Below are 15,409 nucleotides of genomic sequence, written 5' to 3' on the forward strand. Positions count from 1 at the left end.
GGCATCCCTGCACACAGGAGCCCTGAGCTTTGATGTAACATTGGACTCCAAGGCAGAGGGATCCTTTTGTATCTTAAGAAACCTGACCTCACATTGTTAGGAGTAGCAACCTTTCGAGGGAACTCTGTTTACCTCTGCAAGAAGAGTTCATACTTTCGCCGGTATGCAAAGCCAGCTCGCCTCACCTGCAAGTGCTCCATCAACCCCAAGTACTTCACCTGGTGTCTTATCAGGACGTCATCGAACTTTCCTGTAGTGAATGGATTACAGAGTGAACAGGAATCACTTGTAAGTTCTCTCAGTGGCATCACTCACTCACTATTCCATATACCAGGATAGGCAGCACCTCAGCAGGGCATACCACGGTAGGCAGGTGAAGTGTGATCACAGCCTGGTAAGCTCCACTGAATGTCTGCTGAACAAGTCAGTCTGTGTTTTACAGCCCTCATTACTATTTACTCTGAGCAGCTCGCAATCTTCACTGTAGTTCTGCTCACAACCCCCGTGTGAGAGGCTGTGACTCGCCCACTTCGCAAATTGTGAGCTGAAGCAGAGGAGCCAAGGGTAAAATTTTCATCGGTGCTTAAGTCACACTTTCAAAGGTGATTTTGAGTAACATTTTTAAATGCACCTAAGTGAGCTGTCCAAGATCACAGAGGAAGTCTGTGGAGAATGAAGGAAATGAACCCTACCACTGGCTACCACCATAACCACTGAACAATCCTCTCCCTGATCCTTGCACGCTGGCACCAGCCTGGCCCTCCTCAGCAGCAAGCCTTTGTTCTGGGCCCCACTACCATTGCTACTCACCTTTCATTCAGCTGTGTGCACTTGGCAGCCTATACTCCATGGTAGGCTAGTGACACACTTCTCAGGGTATCCAGGACTGGGAATCATCTTGTTACCCCCCACCCCACCTCCAGCAATAAGGAGACTTGCTTGGGCTTACCTGGGTGTCAGCTCCCTGATACTACCACCCAAACCATCTCCTCAGGCCCCCTTAAACTCTGCAGATTAATAGGTGCACCCCACTCCTTGAGCCCCTTTGAAGCATTCCCCAGTAATATTCAGCTCCTTGTCCACTGACCACTCACAGATCTACCAGGTTTGCTATCCCCAAGGGAACAGTGCACAGACCAACCCATAGGATCAAATTCAGGATCAGCTCCTGGTAGAATACCACAGCACTGAGTTATATTAATAGTGAAAACAGCTGTAAATTTGTCAACACCAAATTAAGATTTAAGAGACAATGAATAAGGAGAACAGAAACAGCAAGGTGACGTACAAAACAAAATCAGTTGATGCTCTAGAAAGCATGTTAAGACAGGAGGTTGGTCTCCGAGGAAGCCTATCTATCTCAGACGTCCCTTACAGTGCCTCCAGCCACAGTAGGTAGGGATCCTGTTTTCATGAATGGAAATCGCGCTGCCTGATTACTTCCTCAGGTGCAGAAGAACCTACTCCTTATATTCCCCAGAGTTCACTGTCTGCCCCCAGAGACAGGGTAACCCGCTGTAGTTCATTCTCCAGTGCGCGCCTTTCTGGCTGACTCAGCATGTAAGTAGGGCTTCCATTATGTTGCCTTACAACGCTTTACATTTTGACAGATGCCCATCTTACCTTCTGCCTTCTTTGATTGGAACTGACCTTAAAATGTATTTTTGGTACATATACACAAAAACTTAAATATTGTTTGTACACACATTTCAGATTGATATTAATAACCAGCATGACCCTGGCTTTCATTTAAGCCCTCACAGGACATTCTTTATGCATAAAGACCATGAAAGCAGTGTGCTAGGTGTAAGGAGTTTGCCAGGAACTGCTGTTACAGAGAAGTTGACCCTTTGGCAGCTGGCACCAATGGGCCTCTGTGTCAACTAGTCATTAGACCAGGGCTTGAAACAAGGACACACAGGTGAACATAGAGGTGATGGATGGGCCCTGGCTGGTACAGGCAAGATCTTACTGTGGTAAACTGGTACAGCTGCCCGAAGAGTTTGGGAAGCCCCAGATGTGCGATTACTTCAAGTGAAGGTGTTTCAGCAGGGGAGTGCTGGCTTTTTGAAACATTACGTGGGTAATGAACGGTCTTCCCCTCACACAACTTCAAGAATTTGCTTTCTCTTGCCATGTAAGAGTTTCACACTGTAGCTCTTTGCACTTTGATAGTGCTTTTCCAAAGTACCTAAATGTTAATTAAGCCTCACTATACTAGTGTGAGATAAGCATGTCCATTTTGTAGGTCAGGAAGCAGGCACACAAAGTGACTTAGCTCAAACCTTCATCATGGAGAGTGGGACCAAGAAAAGAAGCAGAAATCATGACTCCCATTTCCCCCATCACCACACCACCTCCCCTCCAAAAGCTAGAACCTGACTCCAGATCTCCCGCTCTAACCAGTGGTGCCTCTCTCCTGCTCGCTTCTGGTTAGAAATTAGGCAGATTGATAAATGTACCATATCAAGGCATTAAGCAGACCAGGAAGTAGCTATGGCCTGAAAACCTTGAGGAGAATGGGTCTATTCTGAGAGGTGCAGTATATGGGTGATGGGGTTTTCTGCTAGTAAGAAGCAGAAAATGTTCTCCTGCATTCCCTGTCACCAAGAAAGAGGATTCTTGCAGTATGCTGGGGGTACTTTAGCCATGTTTGAAGATTAGCCTACCAATTGCCGGCTGCATAGGGGTGACTGCTCAGCAGCCCGCGTGGCAAGCCTTGATGAATTATAAGGGCTGTCTAGCAGAAGAAAAAAGCACAGACTAAGTAGCAGCTGTATGCGATATAGGAAGTATGCGTAGCTGGGTAGTGTATAAGCAGCACTAAAGTTCAGCAGCCAGAACCAGGGGGACCCACTTTCATTGAAGTTTGGCCTTTCATTGTGAAGTGTTCCAGGTCTGCTCCATTACTGCGTCTGGCAGCACCCAGGTGTTGGACTCTGTGGGTTTTTTAAGGAGTTACACCATAGCTGAGGGTCTGCCTCTTCACCCCACCAATACCACGATAACAAGGACATCCCTTACCAGGTTCTTTGCCCTCGTTGGGTTTAATACACCGGATGTAAGACGGCTCCTTGGACATCAGGATTTCTATTAGGCTAGCCAGGCTGTTTTTGAACTGGGTTGCAACCTGTACAGACAATGAAGCTCTCTGTTAATGATATAGCGAAGATAGCGCAGTTACTGAAGTCAACAGTAGAGCCCTACCCCAGTCCTTGAGTTGTAGATTGAATTAAAACACGATTTCCAAAACCCTTCAGTGAGGTGGGAACACACTTGAATACACTTCTACCCTGATATAACACAAATTTGGCTATAACGCGGTAAAGCAGCGCTCCGGGGGGGGGGGAATGCTTCAGTGGATCAAAGCAACTTCGATATAACATGGTTTCTCCTATAACGCGATAAGATTGTTTGGCTCCCAAGGACAGCGTTATATTGGGGTAGAGGTGTATGAGAATTCTGGAGCTTTTTCCTTAAATCAACCACCCTCGGAATCTGCCAAACAGAGAGATGTGTCAGGCAAACCTCAGGAACTGAACAATCTTTATTTACCATGGAAAGCACCCAGCAGAGTTTCGGGTGCTGAATAAACCACTGAAGAGATGCATCACACTCCTTACTGAGATCTAAGCAGCAATATTGCATTTTTTTCCCTCCCCTTCAAGACTGCCTCAGTATTGCTCTATTGAGGAATTCCACTGAAGTCAAGAATTAGCTCAGGAAGAGGGATTAGGCCTCCGGAAGCCAAGCTATTTCGGAAGTTAGTTTGCTCTTCCTTATAGGTTTGTATGTAAGGGATGAAACTCACAGTCTCAGGCCGTCTCCTGTTGTCTAGCTCAGATGGAAGAAAACATTCTTTAATTATGCCATTTTTAGACTTGCACAGTACCTGAAACAGAGGAGTGCAAGGGTAAAGTAAATGGGCACACTACTCCCACAGGCTGCTGCTGAAGAAGCGAACAAATGAGGCTGCATAGACAAGAGCTTTCCAGAACACCGCATGACCTGTAATGGCCATTGAAATGCTTGAAACTGTGTAAAAGCAACTCAGATACTTAACCAAACTAAAAATCAAATCACAAAAAATCCTTCTGAAAAGCCAATTCCGGTGATTCAATAGCATCTTACCTCTTTTAGGTTTCTGTACAGGAGATCGTTATTCTTCTCTAGGAATCCTGAAAAGAAAGTTTTAAGAAACAAATGTTTTGAAGAGAATTAGGAGGTTCTTGATGAATTTGCTGCTTTTGCCCCTCACACATTACATCTTGAGAGCTGGTCAGAACATTTTCAGCAAAATTTCATTTCAAAGTCAAAGATGGAGGCATGCTCTATAGCCTGCTGGTTGGGGTACCTACCTGTGATGTAGAAGACCCAAAATTCAAGTCCCAGCTCTGCCTGATCCAGAGTGATCTGGGATGAAAAACTCTGCTCTGAATCAATCAGAGCAAGGCCTTAGACCTACATGTCCCACCTCCTAGACCACTGCCCTACCCAGCAGGTTGTAGAGTGCAAATCTCTCACCCACCACACCCCCAAGCTCATTTTAGTGGACATTTTAGCACATGTTGGTTCAAACAGTTTTGTTTTAGTGAAGAACGAAAAAATGTTGACACTTGAGAAGTTGCCACAAAATAGAACTGTCATCCTCCAGACGCTCTAAATCCAAATGGCCACTACCCAAATCAGCCATGAGCAGGGAAGTCTCCATCTTGCAAGGAGAGTTCTTCTATTAGGCATTACCAAGGCAGACCAGCCAAGCTAAGTGGCTATTTGACCAGATATAATCTTTGCCTGCAACTGTTACGCAGCTCTGTGCCAAATGTAAATCTGAAATAAAATATTAATTCTTTGAGTTGATCCTTCTACGTGAAAGTCTCACTGCAACCAGGAGCAGAAAAAGACCACCACCTTTAAGAACTGGTCTTTAGAACAGACATTTGATCCATAGATTGCAACACTCACGGCACATAGAAACCAACATATGGAAGTGCCACTGCAACCATCAGTGATGCTAGATTCTACACGAGGAACAAGCATTGTGCTCAGGTTAAAACCAATCCAGAGTGCACACAGAGGCCAGTGAAAGCTATTTGTATTGTTTAGACGATGCAATTCTCTGAAGCAGCTTAGTGACTGAAGCTCTAGAACGATAATTGCGCTGTACTCAGACCTTGCAGCTGAACCAGAAGATAGGACAGATTCTCAGCTGTTATGACTGGGGTAGCTTCATTGATTTCAAGAGCTGTGTGTCATTTACATCAGCTAAGAATCTGGCCCAGAGTATTCACCCAACAATTTCCTATTAGCAACTAGCAATCAAGGCGCTGATCTTATGAATACCTATGCAGACAGCTTTGTTAGCATGAGTAGTCCTATTGGCTTATGTGTGAGGGAAGTTACTCATGTGTGAAAGTGAAATTACTCACACAGTTTGACCCCAAGTGTTCAATTTAGCCTCTCCCTGGATATGCTTTCATGTCAGCAAAGCCATCCTTGGGGTGGGGCGAATCAGGGTGACTGTTCTGGGCCCTGCGCTTTGGGGGGCCCCCACGCTTTGACATCACAGGGTCAGATGCAATACTTCGCATGCACCCATCACAGCATGCGTCTGTTGCTCGGGAGGGTTCAGGGATCCCGGGAGCTGATCGGGGCTGGGGGATCTTGGTGGTGATCTGTGGGAGGATCCTGGCAGCAATTCTCAGGTTTGCCCTGCTGTACTGGAGGCAGCGGCGATTATCCCTGCGCAGGTCCCATGCAGGCATTCCATGGGCCAGGACCTCCCAGCCTCATCTAGCAGGGGTCAGTGCTGCCCTCCTCGAGTCCCCAGACCAGCCTGCTAGCAGCAGGGTCACAGGAAGGCCCTGGGAGCCTGTGAGAGGCCCCTTCGCGGCTGGTTATTTCTGTGCGCGGCAAGTCCAGCTTGCCAGGCCCTGGCCCATGAGCTCCCCATGGTGGATGCAGAGCGGCTCAGAGACTGGCCCCCAGCTAGAGGGTCCATGCACAGATCAGTTCTGGGGTGGGACTGCCTCACGGTGAGTTTTAATTATGTGAACTTCATTATAGTTATACACAAGAACGACAATATAACAACTACCTTTTAATTATACAGCTGGGTGCTATCAATATTTAACCTGCAGCTGCCCTTGAAGTTCACTGTAACCAGATTTCACCTGTATAAAAAAAAATGTTAAGGGGGTGCCCATACAGGCTGATTTGTCCCCAGCCCCGCATGTCAGTTTCAACCACATCTATATAGATTTTCCCATATTTCTGAAAAGTGAGTTGCATGAATTAAAGCTTCAAACAACTGAATTTTTCCATCAAAAATTTAGACTTGGGGATTTGAGATAGTCCAAATAAGACCAAAAAAGGAAAGGCAGAGTGCCCGTTAAGGGCAAGTATATTTCAGAATCATTTTCTAATCAGGTGCTTGAGGTGGAAGATTTGCCACCACCCACTTAAGTGCTGCAAGTTAAAGCACATGTCACAGGGAGAACAGTTAGAATGTTCTTCAAGAATGCAGGCTTGTCTAGTCCACACTCACCTATTACACAGTAAGTGACCTCCCCTGCATAGTGAAGGAGACGGAAATCCACCCAGTCAATTGATTTTCGTGTCTTTTGATCTGCAAGCTTGCGGCTACAGAAAGAAAAGCAAGAAGCCAAATAGTTTCTTCAGCTCATGAGAATGGTGGAATCAACCATACTAAGAAAGTATGTTGCAAAAACAGAAACTGACATCAAGTTAGGCTCTTATTAGCATGAATCTGATTGCAGGGTTGCGGCCTATATAGACATTTCACAAATTGGTCAGAAGCCATCTAACAATGAAGAGCCTATTTAAAGAGAAATGGTTCACGTACTGTCACGGTAGTTCCCATAATCTTATGTGGCCTGCTATATGCTCGTTAGAAAAGGCCATTCATTCAGGATACACTTTACACCTTGCAGAAGACATTTAAATGTTCAGGTATTTTTATTAGCTTTGTCTATGTGGCCGGGATAAGAATGGCAGCTGGCTTCTGCCTTATTTCAGTTTGAAAAGACACCCCAAAATTTTACACTAAACAGGCAAAAAAAAACAACACACAGTTAATGGTGTTTCATGAATAGCAGATACCTAATGCAAAGAGGACACCCCTGAAACTTTGAAACAGTGAATGTTTAGTATTTCTGGGAACTACTATAATAAATATTTAATAATGGCAAGATTCCATTTGTGACTGAAGTGTATTCACACTGATGTTGCCCTCCAACATGCATTGCCTTTTTTAAAAATGGAGTAGTTCTAGCAATTCTCTCTGAAGATCTTAGTCTCAAAGAGAGTAGGATATTAAGGAACAGATAAGTAGCAGGCAGATTAGTTACTGACTCTCCACAAGGAATTGTCCTGAGTGTCACACAGCCAGAAGTAACATTTCAGAACCTTGATTCTGTGAACTGCTGGCTACTCACTGGTTTTTAGTTAGCCTTCTCTTATGGACACACCTAGTCCGGACCCTGTCTTCACCTGCATTTGTACAGCACTTACCACAACAGAGCCCTAGCACTAGGCACTGGAGCAAAAGAAATATTTACTAAAGTGATGCTTGTTGGGAAGAATCTAGCAAGGGCACACACATCTCATGGAGATGGGCTCTTTGGAGAAGTTTGTATCTGGATCCAAATCCAAGCTCTGCAAGCTGGACTCATCTCCAGGGCTCAGTTCTGCCTAGTGCTAAGTACCTTCAGCTCTCACTGACTTTGATGCAAGTTGAAGCTATTTGTCATCTCACAGGATTGGTCCCTGATTTGGATATAAAATACACAAAGAAGGATGGATAAACTGGGCTTAAATATTGGCAAGCTACTGATACAGGGAAGACAGGAATTCCCTCCTCTCACATACCGCAGATTATATTCAAACAATCAGAGGGGTAGCTGTGTTTGCTGCTTTTACAGATCCAGACTAAAAGTTCAGTGGCACCTTATAGACTAACAAACGTATTGGAACATGAGGGCATTCACCCACAAAAACTCATGCTCCAATACGTTTGTTAGTCTATAAGGTGCCACTGAACTCTTTGCCGCTATTCTAATAATGTCATTTATCATAGTGGTAGGTTGTGGGCAGCCTGCTAGACTGGAACTTTTCTTTGGTATAAAACAAGACCTCAGAACAGAACACTGGAAACCCTCGGGAAAGTTTCGTCTACAGTAGGTTACAGAGCATAAGTACATACGTCAAGAAGTGGGCATGATCTCCTACTTTCTCTTCCAACTTTTCCAGGAAGCTTAAATCAGTTGCTTCACCAGGCCGTAAACATTCTTCATCCTTAAAGAAGAAACATTGCAGCATCTTAATCTGACCTTACTCCCTCCTGATGGCAGATCTGAACATGATTTACTGACCCAGGATTTGCCAAAATCATTTTCTGTAATCTGTATAAAGTGTATAAATCCCCTCAGAGATCCCCACATTGTTTAGAGAGGGTGGTCATTTGTACATTTGGGATTTGTGGTTATCTACTGATTTTAGGGTTTTCTAATAGCATCCATCACTGTAGTTATCCTAGTGCTGATGTATAGAGAAGCTGGCCTAGTTTTCAGAAGGTTTATAAACCCACAATCCCATTACATGCCAACGAAAGCGGCAGATTCTCAGCATATAATATCAAAGTATAGAGAAAATTTGCAATAAAATGCCTTGTTTCAGCAAGATAAGTCTAGGGAGGTGGGGTGTATTAAAAATGTATTTATCTCTATCATGATTTAATTAAACGTACCATATTAATGCACATTTAACTTTGAATGCCACTAACTGTGAATGCCACATCTGGGCAGTGGTTACACCTACCCTCATTCAAATAAGAGTGCAGCTGTTAAAGAAATGCCAAGTAGCTTTTTTCAGAACACAAACTGTCATCTAATGACTGTTTAACTTAGTACAGTCTGGTTACAAGATAACAGGTCATGGTAATTACTTGTAACTTAACTACAGCCATTACCATGAGAAACTAGAATTAAGGTTTTCAGTTTATAAACTATTCAGTTTCATACAAAACATTTATATGCTTCCTTGTAAAATTCATAACTCAGTTTTACAAGACTATTGTTATGCAGAGAATTTTACATTTTCTGCAAGCGTGTGCCTCTCTCCTTGTCTGTCTCACAGTCAGTTTCACATGAAGGTGGCAGGGTGGAAGAAATGGATATCATTAGGCACTGAGACCCAGGAATACATAAAGGCTAGATATTCTTGGTCAACATTAATTACAACTTCTAAGAGTCCAAAAGCCTCCAAACCTACTGGATTCTTATATTTTCTACCTGAGAACCACCCCCCACCCACACAATTATGATATGTATAGAAGAGTTCTGCTTGCACATGTTCTTAATTAAAATGGGAATACTAGCATTAAGCTTCAAGAATCATGATACTCCTGCCCTTCATTACAGTACATTAATCACTCAGCTTCTGTATCTATGTGATAAACTCTCCACTCCTCTGTCTACAAGTCAGCAAGCCATGGGGGTCAAAGCACAATGCATCACTGTTGAATTACATGCATCTTTACAGAAAGAATCTCTATAAATCATACCTTTCTTGGTTTTTGTATTACCAAGTTTAAAGCAACTTGATTTTCTCATAGGGCCCCCACCCCATTTATCCCAAAGAGGAGAGGAAGGCTGCTCTGAACTCTAGGAGTTCTCTGCAAACAGTGCCCTTAGTGATGTTGACAGGCTAGAAAGCTTCATTCGAGCAGCCCCTGCATCCAATGCAGGATGGTGGCGGCTGTAACTTGGGGTTTCTGAGAACAGAGATAAGTAAACGGGGAGGAACAAGGAGAAAAATCTCAGAGCACAGCTCAGAAAAAAGTATAAGTTGCTCAAACTTTACTTTGGTGTTCTGTGGTGTTTTCAGACTCTAACCTAGTATTCTATCCAACCTTTTTAATAGCAAAGGCCTGACGACAGAACTTGGGCATCCATATATTTACATCCTGGGTCCTGTAGAGTTCTTAACGTATTGAGAAAGCAATAATAATATGGGATCACTGCACAATTAGGCATAAATTTGGTTCTTACCAGTATGGAGATTATTCCTTTGTGTTTCTCTTCAACTAAGTCACAGATTATCTTGTTGTTGAAATATGGAATTGGCTCCCACTGGGATTAGAAAGGGAAAAGTGATTTTAAAGAATTAGGAGAATTTTACCTACTCCAACCTGAAATAATTCCAAGTTAGGATTTAAGGTTTTGTTGAAGAGGTGCTTGCCCCAGCCACTCCTCAATATCTTCCCTGTTTAAGCAGCATGGGCAGAATTATCTTAATCTCTACATTACTACACTGCAACCCTTCAGTCTCTTCTGTTGAAACACACTCAGCTGCATCTTTTGTTGTTAGTATGTCTTTATCCAATGCACCGTTAACCTGTGGAACTTGTTGCCAGGGGATGTTGTGAAGGCCAAAAGTATAACTGGGCTCAAAAAAAGTAGTTTATAGAGGATAGGTCCTTCAATGGCTATTAGCCAACATGGTCAGGGATGCAACCCATGCCCCACATGTCCCTAAACCTCTGACTTCTAGAAGCTGGAACTGGATAACAGGGAACAGATCACTTGATAATTGTTCTGTTCATTCCCTCTGAAGCATCTGGTGCTTGACACTGTTGGAATACAGTACACCAGACTAGATGGACCAATGGTCTGACCCTGCATGGCCATTCTTACGTTACAAGGATCTTCATTTCTACAAAGGCATTTCATTGCAGAGTCTGTTTCTGGCCAAGAGTCCTAGTTCTGCCACATTCTTCTTCAAAGCATACAAATTAACTCAGCCAAAATGATTGAACGCGCTAGAAAGGGTACAACTAGGAGTAATGGGATCAAAGTAAGGAAAGGGAAAAGTGAGGCCAAGTATAGCAAGAGCTTCCAGTGAATTCTATTACATAGCACAGGGGTTCTCAAATGGAAGGCGGGGGTTAAACAGGCATTCAGGGGTCATGACTATCCTACACATCCCATGTTACCAAATGGGAGGAGGGTCTGTGGGAAAGGGCCCCCAGGACAGAAGAGGTTGGAGGCTGCGCTCTCTGTAGCTCTCAAAGGGAAGCATTCTTTAAAACATGTGACAATATGAAAACATACCTTCAATGATAATCCTGCACTAACTGAAGGGAACGGAATGGGTGGGACCACTATGCCTTTTCCATCTCAAATGTCAATGGTATTTCAACTATAATGGCAAGTTTTAAACAGCACTATTAATGCCGTGGTGAGTAAGGGTAAGTTTGCTGTGCCGTGATGTTCAAGAGAACAAGACAGGGAAAAGCAGTGAGTTACCTCTATGCCTTCCATCTCATATTCCTCCTGCTCTGCCTTCAGAGTCATTTCGATTAGCAGCTGCTGGAGCTTTTCATTGCAGTAATTAATGCAGAACTGTTCAAAACTTTTGAAAAATAAAATAAGCAGGAATAAGGATGTGCATTAAAGGAAAGCTTTCTAGCTGCCTTCTTGGTTTGTAGGGAAAGAAGTGTAAAAAGAGAATTCCTATTATAACCCTTCTCCCCATTACAGAAGATGAGCCCATGAAATAACTGAGGCAGCTATAGTTTTGTTTTCCCATTAGGACTATATTTTAATAGAAAAAGCCCATATCCCATTTCAAAAGTGGCTACTTACCAGTGTAGATGTTTAATAAGAACTGGAGGATCAGTCTGGATAAAATACACCACTCCTCCCTCTCCACTCACCGCCCCTAAAACTTCTGCTTTAAGCTCAAACCAAATTAGAGAGCTTTGATAAAGTTCAGCTAACTCTGCCCTCTACCTTCCCCAAACATACGCACACTGTCATCTGAGCTGCAATTCCAGAGGGAAGTACCAACATTCTTCCCAGAAGGGCTGTTTTTGAGAGACTCCCAGCCCATTTTTGCTGACACAGCAAGCTCAGGGCAGCAGACTAATGGTTGAATGTTTCTGAACTCAACTGCCACATTGTCACCCATCACTAACTTCCTTCCCAACAGCCTTATAATTGAACATATGACGACAGAATAAGCATTACAGGGCAATGAGTTTTGTTTGGCTAGAAGAAGGTAGTTGTTGCATCCTTCTGTCTCTCTAGAGGCTTTGAAAGCTGCCCCACACAAGAAGATGGCCCACTCCAATATTACATGCACAAGTTCTTCCATATGATTCTGGACTTTTAACACACTCATCCAACTAGAGCAAAGAAATGAGTCAAGACCTTCACTGTGCTTCACTTAGCCAGTTACGCCTACATACTGCAACACGTGTCACAGATTAGGTACAGCTCAGAGCTGATGAAGGTTGCTGGGACTCGACTTCCTTGCCTTTCTGGGGTAAGCCAAAGCCTGAGCCCTAATGGCCATGCATTGCTTTGGAAGCAGACCCACATTAGTGCACGCATAGTTTGAGCCAGCTTCAGTGGCACTTACCTGTTTGTATCAAACACTTCAAACCCATAGATGTCAAGCAGCCCAATCACCGTTTTCCTCGTGAGGTCCTGCCAAAGATACCATTAAATGCTCCATGAGGAAAAGATGATTTCTGTAACTGGTGCAATTGCTCTGCATCATTCATGTGGTTCCCTTCACCTCATCTCTCATTTGGTCCCACTCTGCCACTGACCAGGGAGATTCATTACAGGAACAGTGTCATTACCACATGCGTCCCTCTAGCAGGCAATTCTGCAGCTGAACTGACCAGATATTTTGGTGAGCAAGCCAAGACAGATCTAAATATTCTTCGTGGAGGTTGGGCATAGAGGTAGGAGAGAACATGGAATAAATCCCCTTTATCTTCCAATGGCGTCACCCTCTTATAGACAGTGGCAGGATGGCCATCACATATATTTGTTCCAGACAACCATTGCCTTCTATATTCGGGTAGGATATGGGATTCCATGCTGGGGATTCCTGGTTGTTCCTCACTCTGTGAACATTTGTAGTCACTCCAACTCAAAGCCTAATGTTAACTCTCAGACCTGGGTTTCTTAAGCTGATAGTACAACATGCATCCTGGTGCACAGCTACTGTAGATGCAGAGAGGAATCCAAAGGTTAAATCATTAATGGGGGAATCTAGCCAACCCACATTTTCCACCATTCAAAATTACGTATCTGGGATAATAAAAACGGCTCCATGCATGGCTGCTTGGTGGCTTACCAAACCAAAAGCAAAGACCTCCTTCAACTAGTCTTGAAGGACACTTCTCTCTCTTAAGCAAAGATATCAAGGCTACTTTCCATACAAGTTTTGTCACCATTTGGAAAACATTTTTCTTGACTCTAGAAAGCTTAGTTTTATGCTAAACTCCCCTTGTTTTTGCGCCAGCATTACAGACCAGCAAATAGCATGTTAGTTTGCTGCCACATATTCTGTGGGACAAGCACATATCATAGTTTGGATAGATCCTACAAAAGCAGTGATTTTTTTTCTTATCAGCTATAAAGTGATCATGTATAGATTTGTATTTATTTCCAGTCAGGATGGACCATTTTAAAGTAGGTCATGCATTGGCCAAAGTACATGACAATGTTTTGGGTTTTTTTGGTTTTGTTTTGTTTTTTTTAAAATCGAATACTAAAAACACCCCAGCAACCAAGCAGAACATGAATCTCCAGCTCACTGTGGTTTGAATCCCTGAACTCAACTACCAGACTTGAAATATCTGGTGGAAAACACCACATTACTGTCTCATTCTGGAAGCACTGTCCATTCACTGAATGAGACAGTACTCATCTGTAGAGCACAGTGTTAGCTAGAAGGGAACCAACCTTGTTGGCTAAAGATCCATTAATTTTGTTGACTAGCCAAGTAAAAGTCCGTCCATAAATCGCCTTAGCTGCTGCATCCCGAGCACAGAATGCCAAGTCTATGTTCAGGGGACTTAGGACCTAAAAAAAAGCAGGTAAAAGATAACTCAAAGTCGGTAATTTCTAACTCATTTCATGCTCATGGATTAGAGAGCAGGCTACCATCTGACAGTCTCCATTTCACACTGAAGCATGAGCAAGAATTCTGCCTTCAGATCAAAACTGAAGCCAACCATAGCTCCAGGTACCGTTCCATAGGTCGCACCTCCGGCTGGTGTGACTACTGCTCTAGTGCCCCAGCTATGAGACCGTTTGTTGGGTCCTAGTGCCCAACTTCTACACATCTCCCACCCAGCTGCACACATCCTAACCTGTAGCAGAGTTTAGACTGGTCCAGTCTCACAATGATGAGATGGATTTGAAGACAAAGAGGTTTTGAAATAAAATGAGATATTCCATATATCATCTTTTTGGTCAGAAGGTGCAAGACAATAGCTACAAATTTCCTAGCATTAACATTCAGGCTACAGGAGAGGATGAATAGTGGATGAATAAAAATAAGGATTGAGCCCCATTTTACCCTCTAATTTGGGGGCAAACATTCGTCTATATATGAGCTAAATGATGTACACCAGATATAAGGGGGAAATGGGCATACACTATCAGGATTGATTAGGAGGCTGCATTTTGGGACTCTGCCAAATTTCAAGGGAACACTCTGGTGTCTTTCAAACACAAAATGTTATAAGTGGACATTTTATACAAATACTCCCATCTGCATATGAAGCCAAATTTTTCAAGAAGCACTTTACAGACTACACAAATGAAGATAATTTGGCTTAGACATGTGACTGTGTGTAAACCTTCCTCTTTCCTGACTTTTTTCAATCACTTATGTCATGTCACTCAGCAGGAAGGCAGCCTCACACCAACACTTCTCAACTTAATATCTCAAATTTACAAAGGAAGGTAACTATTCTTATCACAATTATTTTACAGATAGGAAAAGAGAGACATTCAGTAAACTTGGTGAAGTTTCCTTAGAGAATCTGAGAGTGTGTGAAGAACAAAACAGGGTATCCTGGCTCCTTAGCCCAGGGTTTTACCACTAGTCTATTAGAAGTCAACACAGTCTATGAGGAATCTGACACTGGCTTAATTTATACCTCTTCTGATCTGGCTTCTATCTTTCTGTGTGTAAGAGCTTCCTGTAGAATGGATAAGTGGACGCCCAATAACTGCCAAAAAGAGAGAGCCACAGTTAGAGTACAAAGGGTAATTTCATGCATACAGTCAATTTGGAGCAAAATGTCAAGGCTGCTGCCTTTTACTGTTAATTACTCTTGAAAACCCAAAACGTAACAGGCCAATCAACATTTGCATTTCTCTGCACCCACAGATAAGTAGTGGAATCCATCATATTAAGATTTAAAGAAAAGGAATGAGACACCTTTGCTATCTCAGTTATCTCTGGTCATATTGAGATTTTAAACTACAGCATTTTTCTTACTTGCACTGGTTTAACGTGATTGCCATGATTAGAGTCCATCAAGAATTTTCTCCCCCAGTGTATTAGCAGACTCCAC

At 43.2% G+C, this 15,409-nt stretch overlaps 2 protein-coding genes across 2 annotated transcripts in view; one reads left to right on the forward strand and one right to left on the reverse strand.

The window, feature by feature from the left end:
* The window catches only part of KCTD10 (potassium channel tetramerization domain containing 10), a 53,977-nt gene that overhangs the window by 32,641 nt on the left and 5,927 nt on the right, over window positions 1–15,409 (forward strand). The gene's annotated exons all lie outside the window — the stretch shown is intronic.
* The window catches only part of MYO1H (myosin IH), a 58,802-nt gene that overhangs the window by 12,623 nt on the left and 30,770 nt on the right, over window positions 1–15,409 (reverse strand). Inside the window, exons 9-19 of the mRNA XM_030582622.1 lie at window positions 14,990–15,061; window positions 13,785–13,904; window positions 12,445–12,512; window positions 11,328–11,433; window positions 10,071–10,151; window positions 8,225–8,316; window positions 6,548–6,642; window positions 4,132–4,178; window positions 3,812–3,892; window positions 3,025–3,130; window positions 133–250 (exon numbers count right to left, since the gene is read on the reverse strand). Of these exons, the coding sequence (XP_030438482.1) occupies window positions 133–250; window positions 3,025–3,130; window positions 3,812–3,892; window positions 4,132–4,178; window positions 6,548–6,642; window positions 8,225–8,316; window positions 10,071–10,151; window positions 11,328–11,433; window positions 12,445–12,512; window positions 13,785–13,904; window positions 14,990–15,061 (986 nt within the window). The remainder of the gene's footprint in view (window positions 1–132; window positions 251–3,024; window positions 3,131–3,811; window positions 3,893–4,131; window positions 4,179–6,547; window positions 6,643–8,224; window positions 8,317–10,070; window positions 10,152–11,327; window positions 11,434–12,444; window positions 12,513–13,784; window positions 13,905–14,989; window positions 15,062–15,409) is intronic.

This window comes from Gopherus evgoodei, chromosome 13, assembly GCF_007399415.2.
Source record: "Gopherus evgoodei ecotype Sinaloan lineage chromosome 13, rGopEvg1_v1.p, whole genome shotgun sequence".
In the NCBI taxonomy this organism is placed as follows: Eukaryota; Metazoa; Chordata; order Testudines; family Testudinidae; genus Gopherus; species Gopherus evgoodei.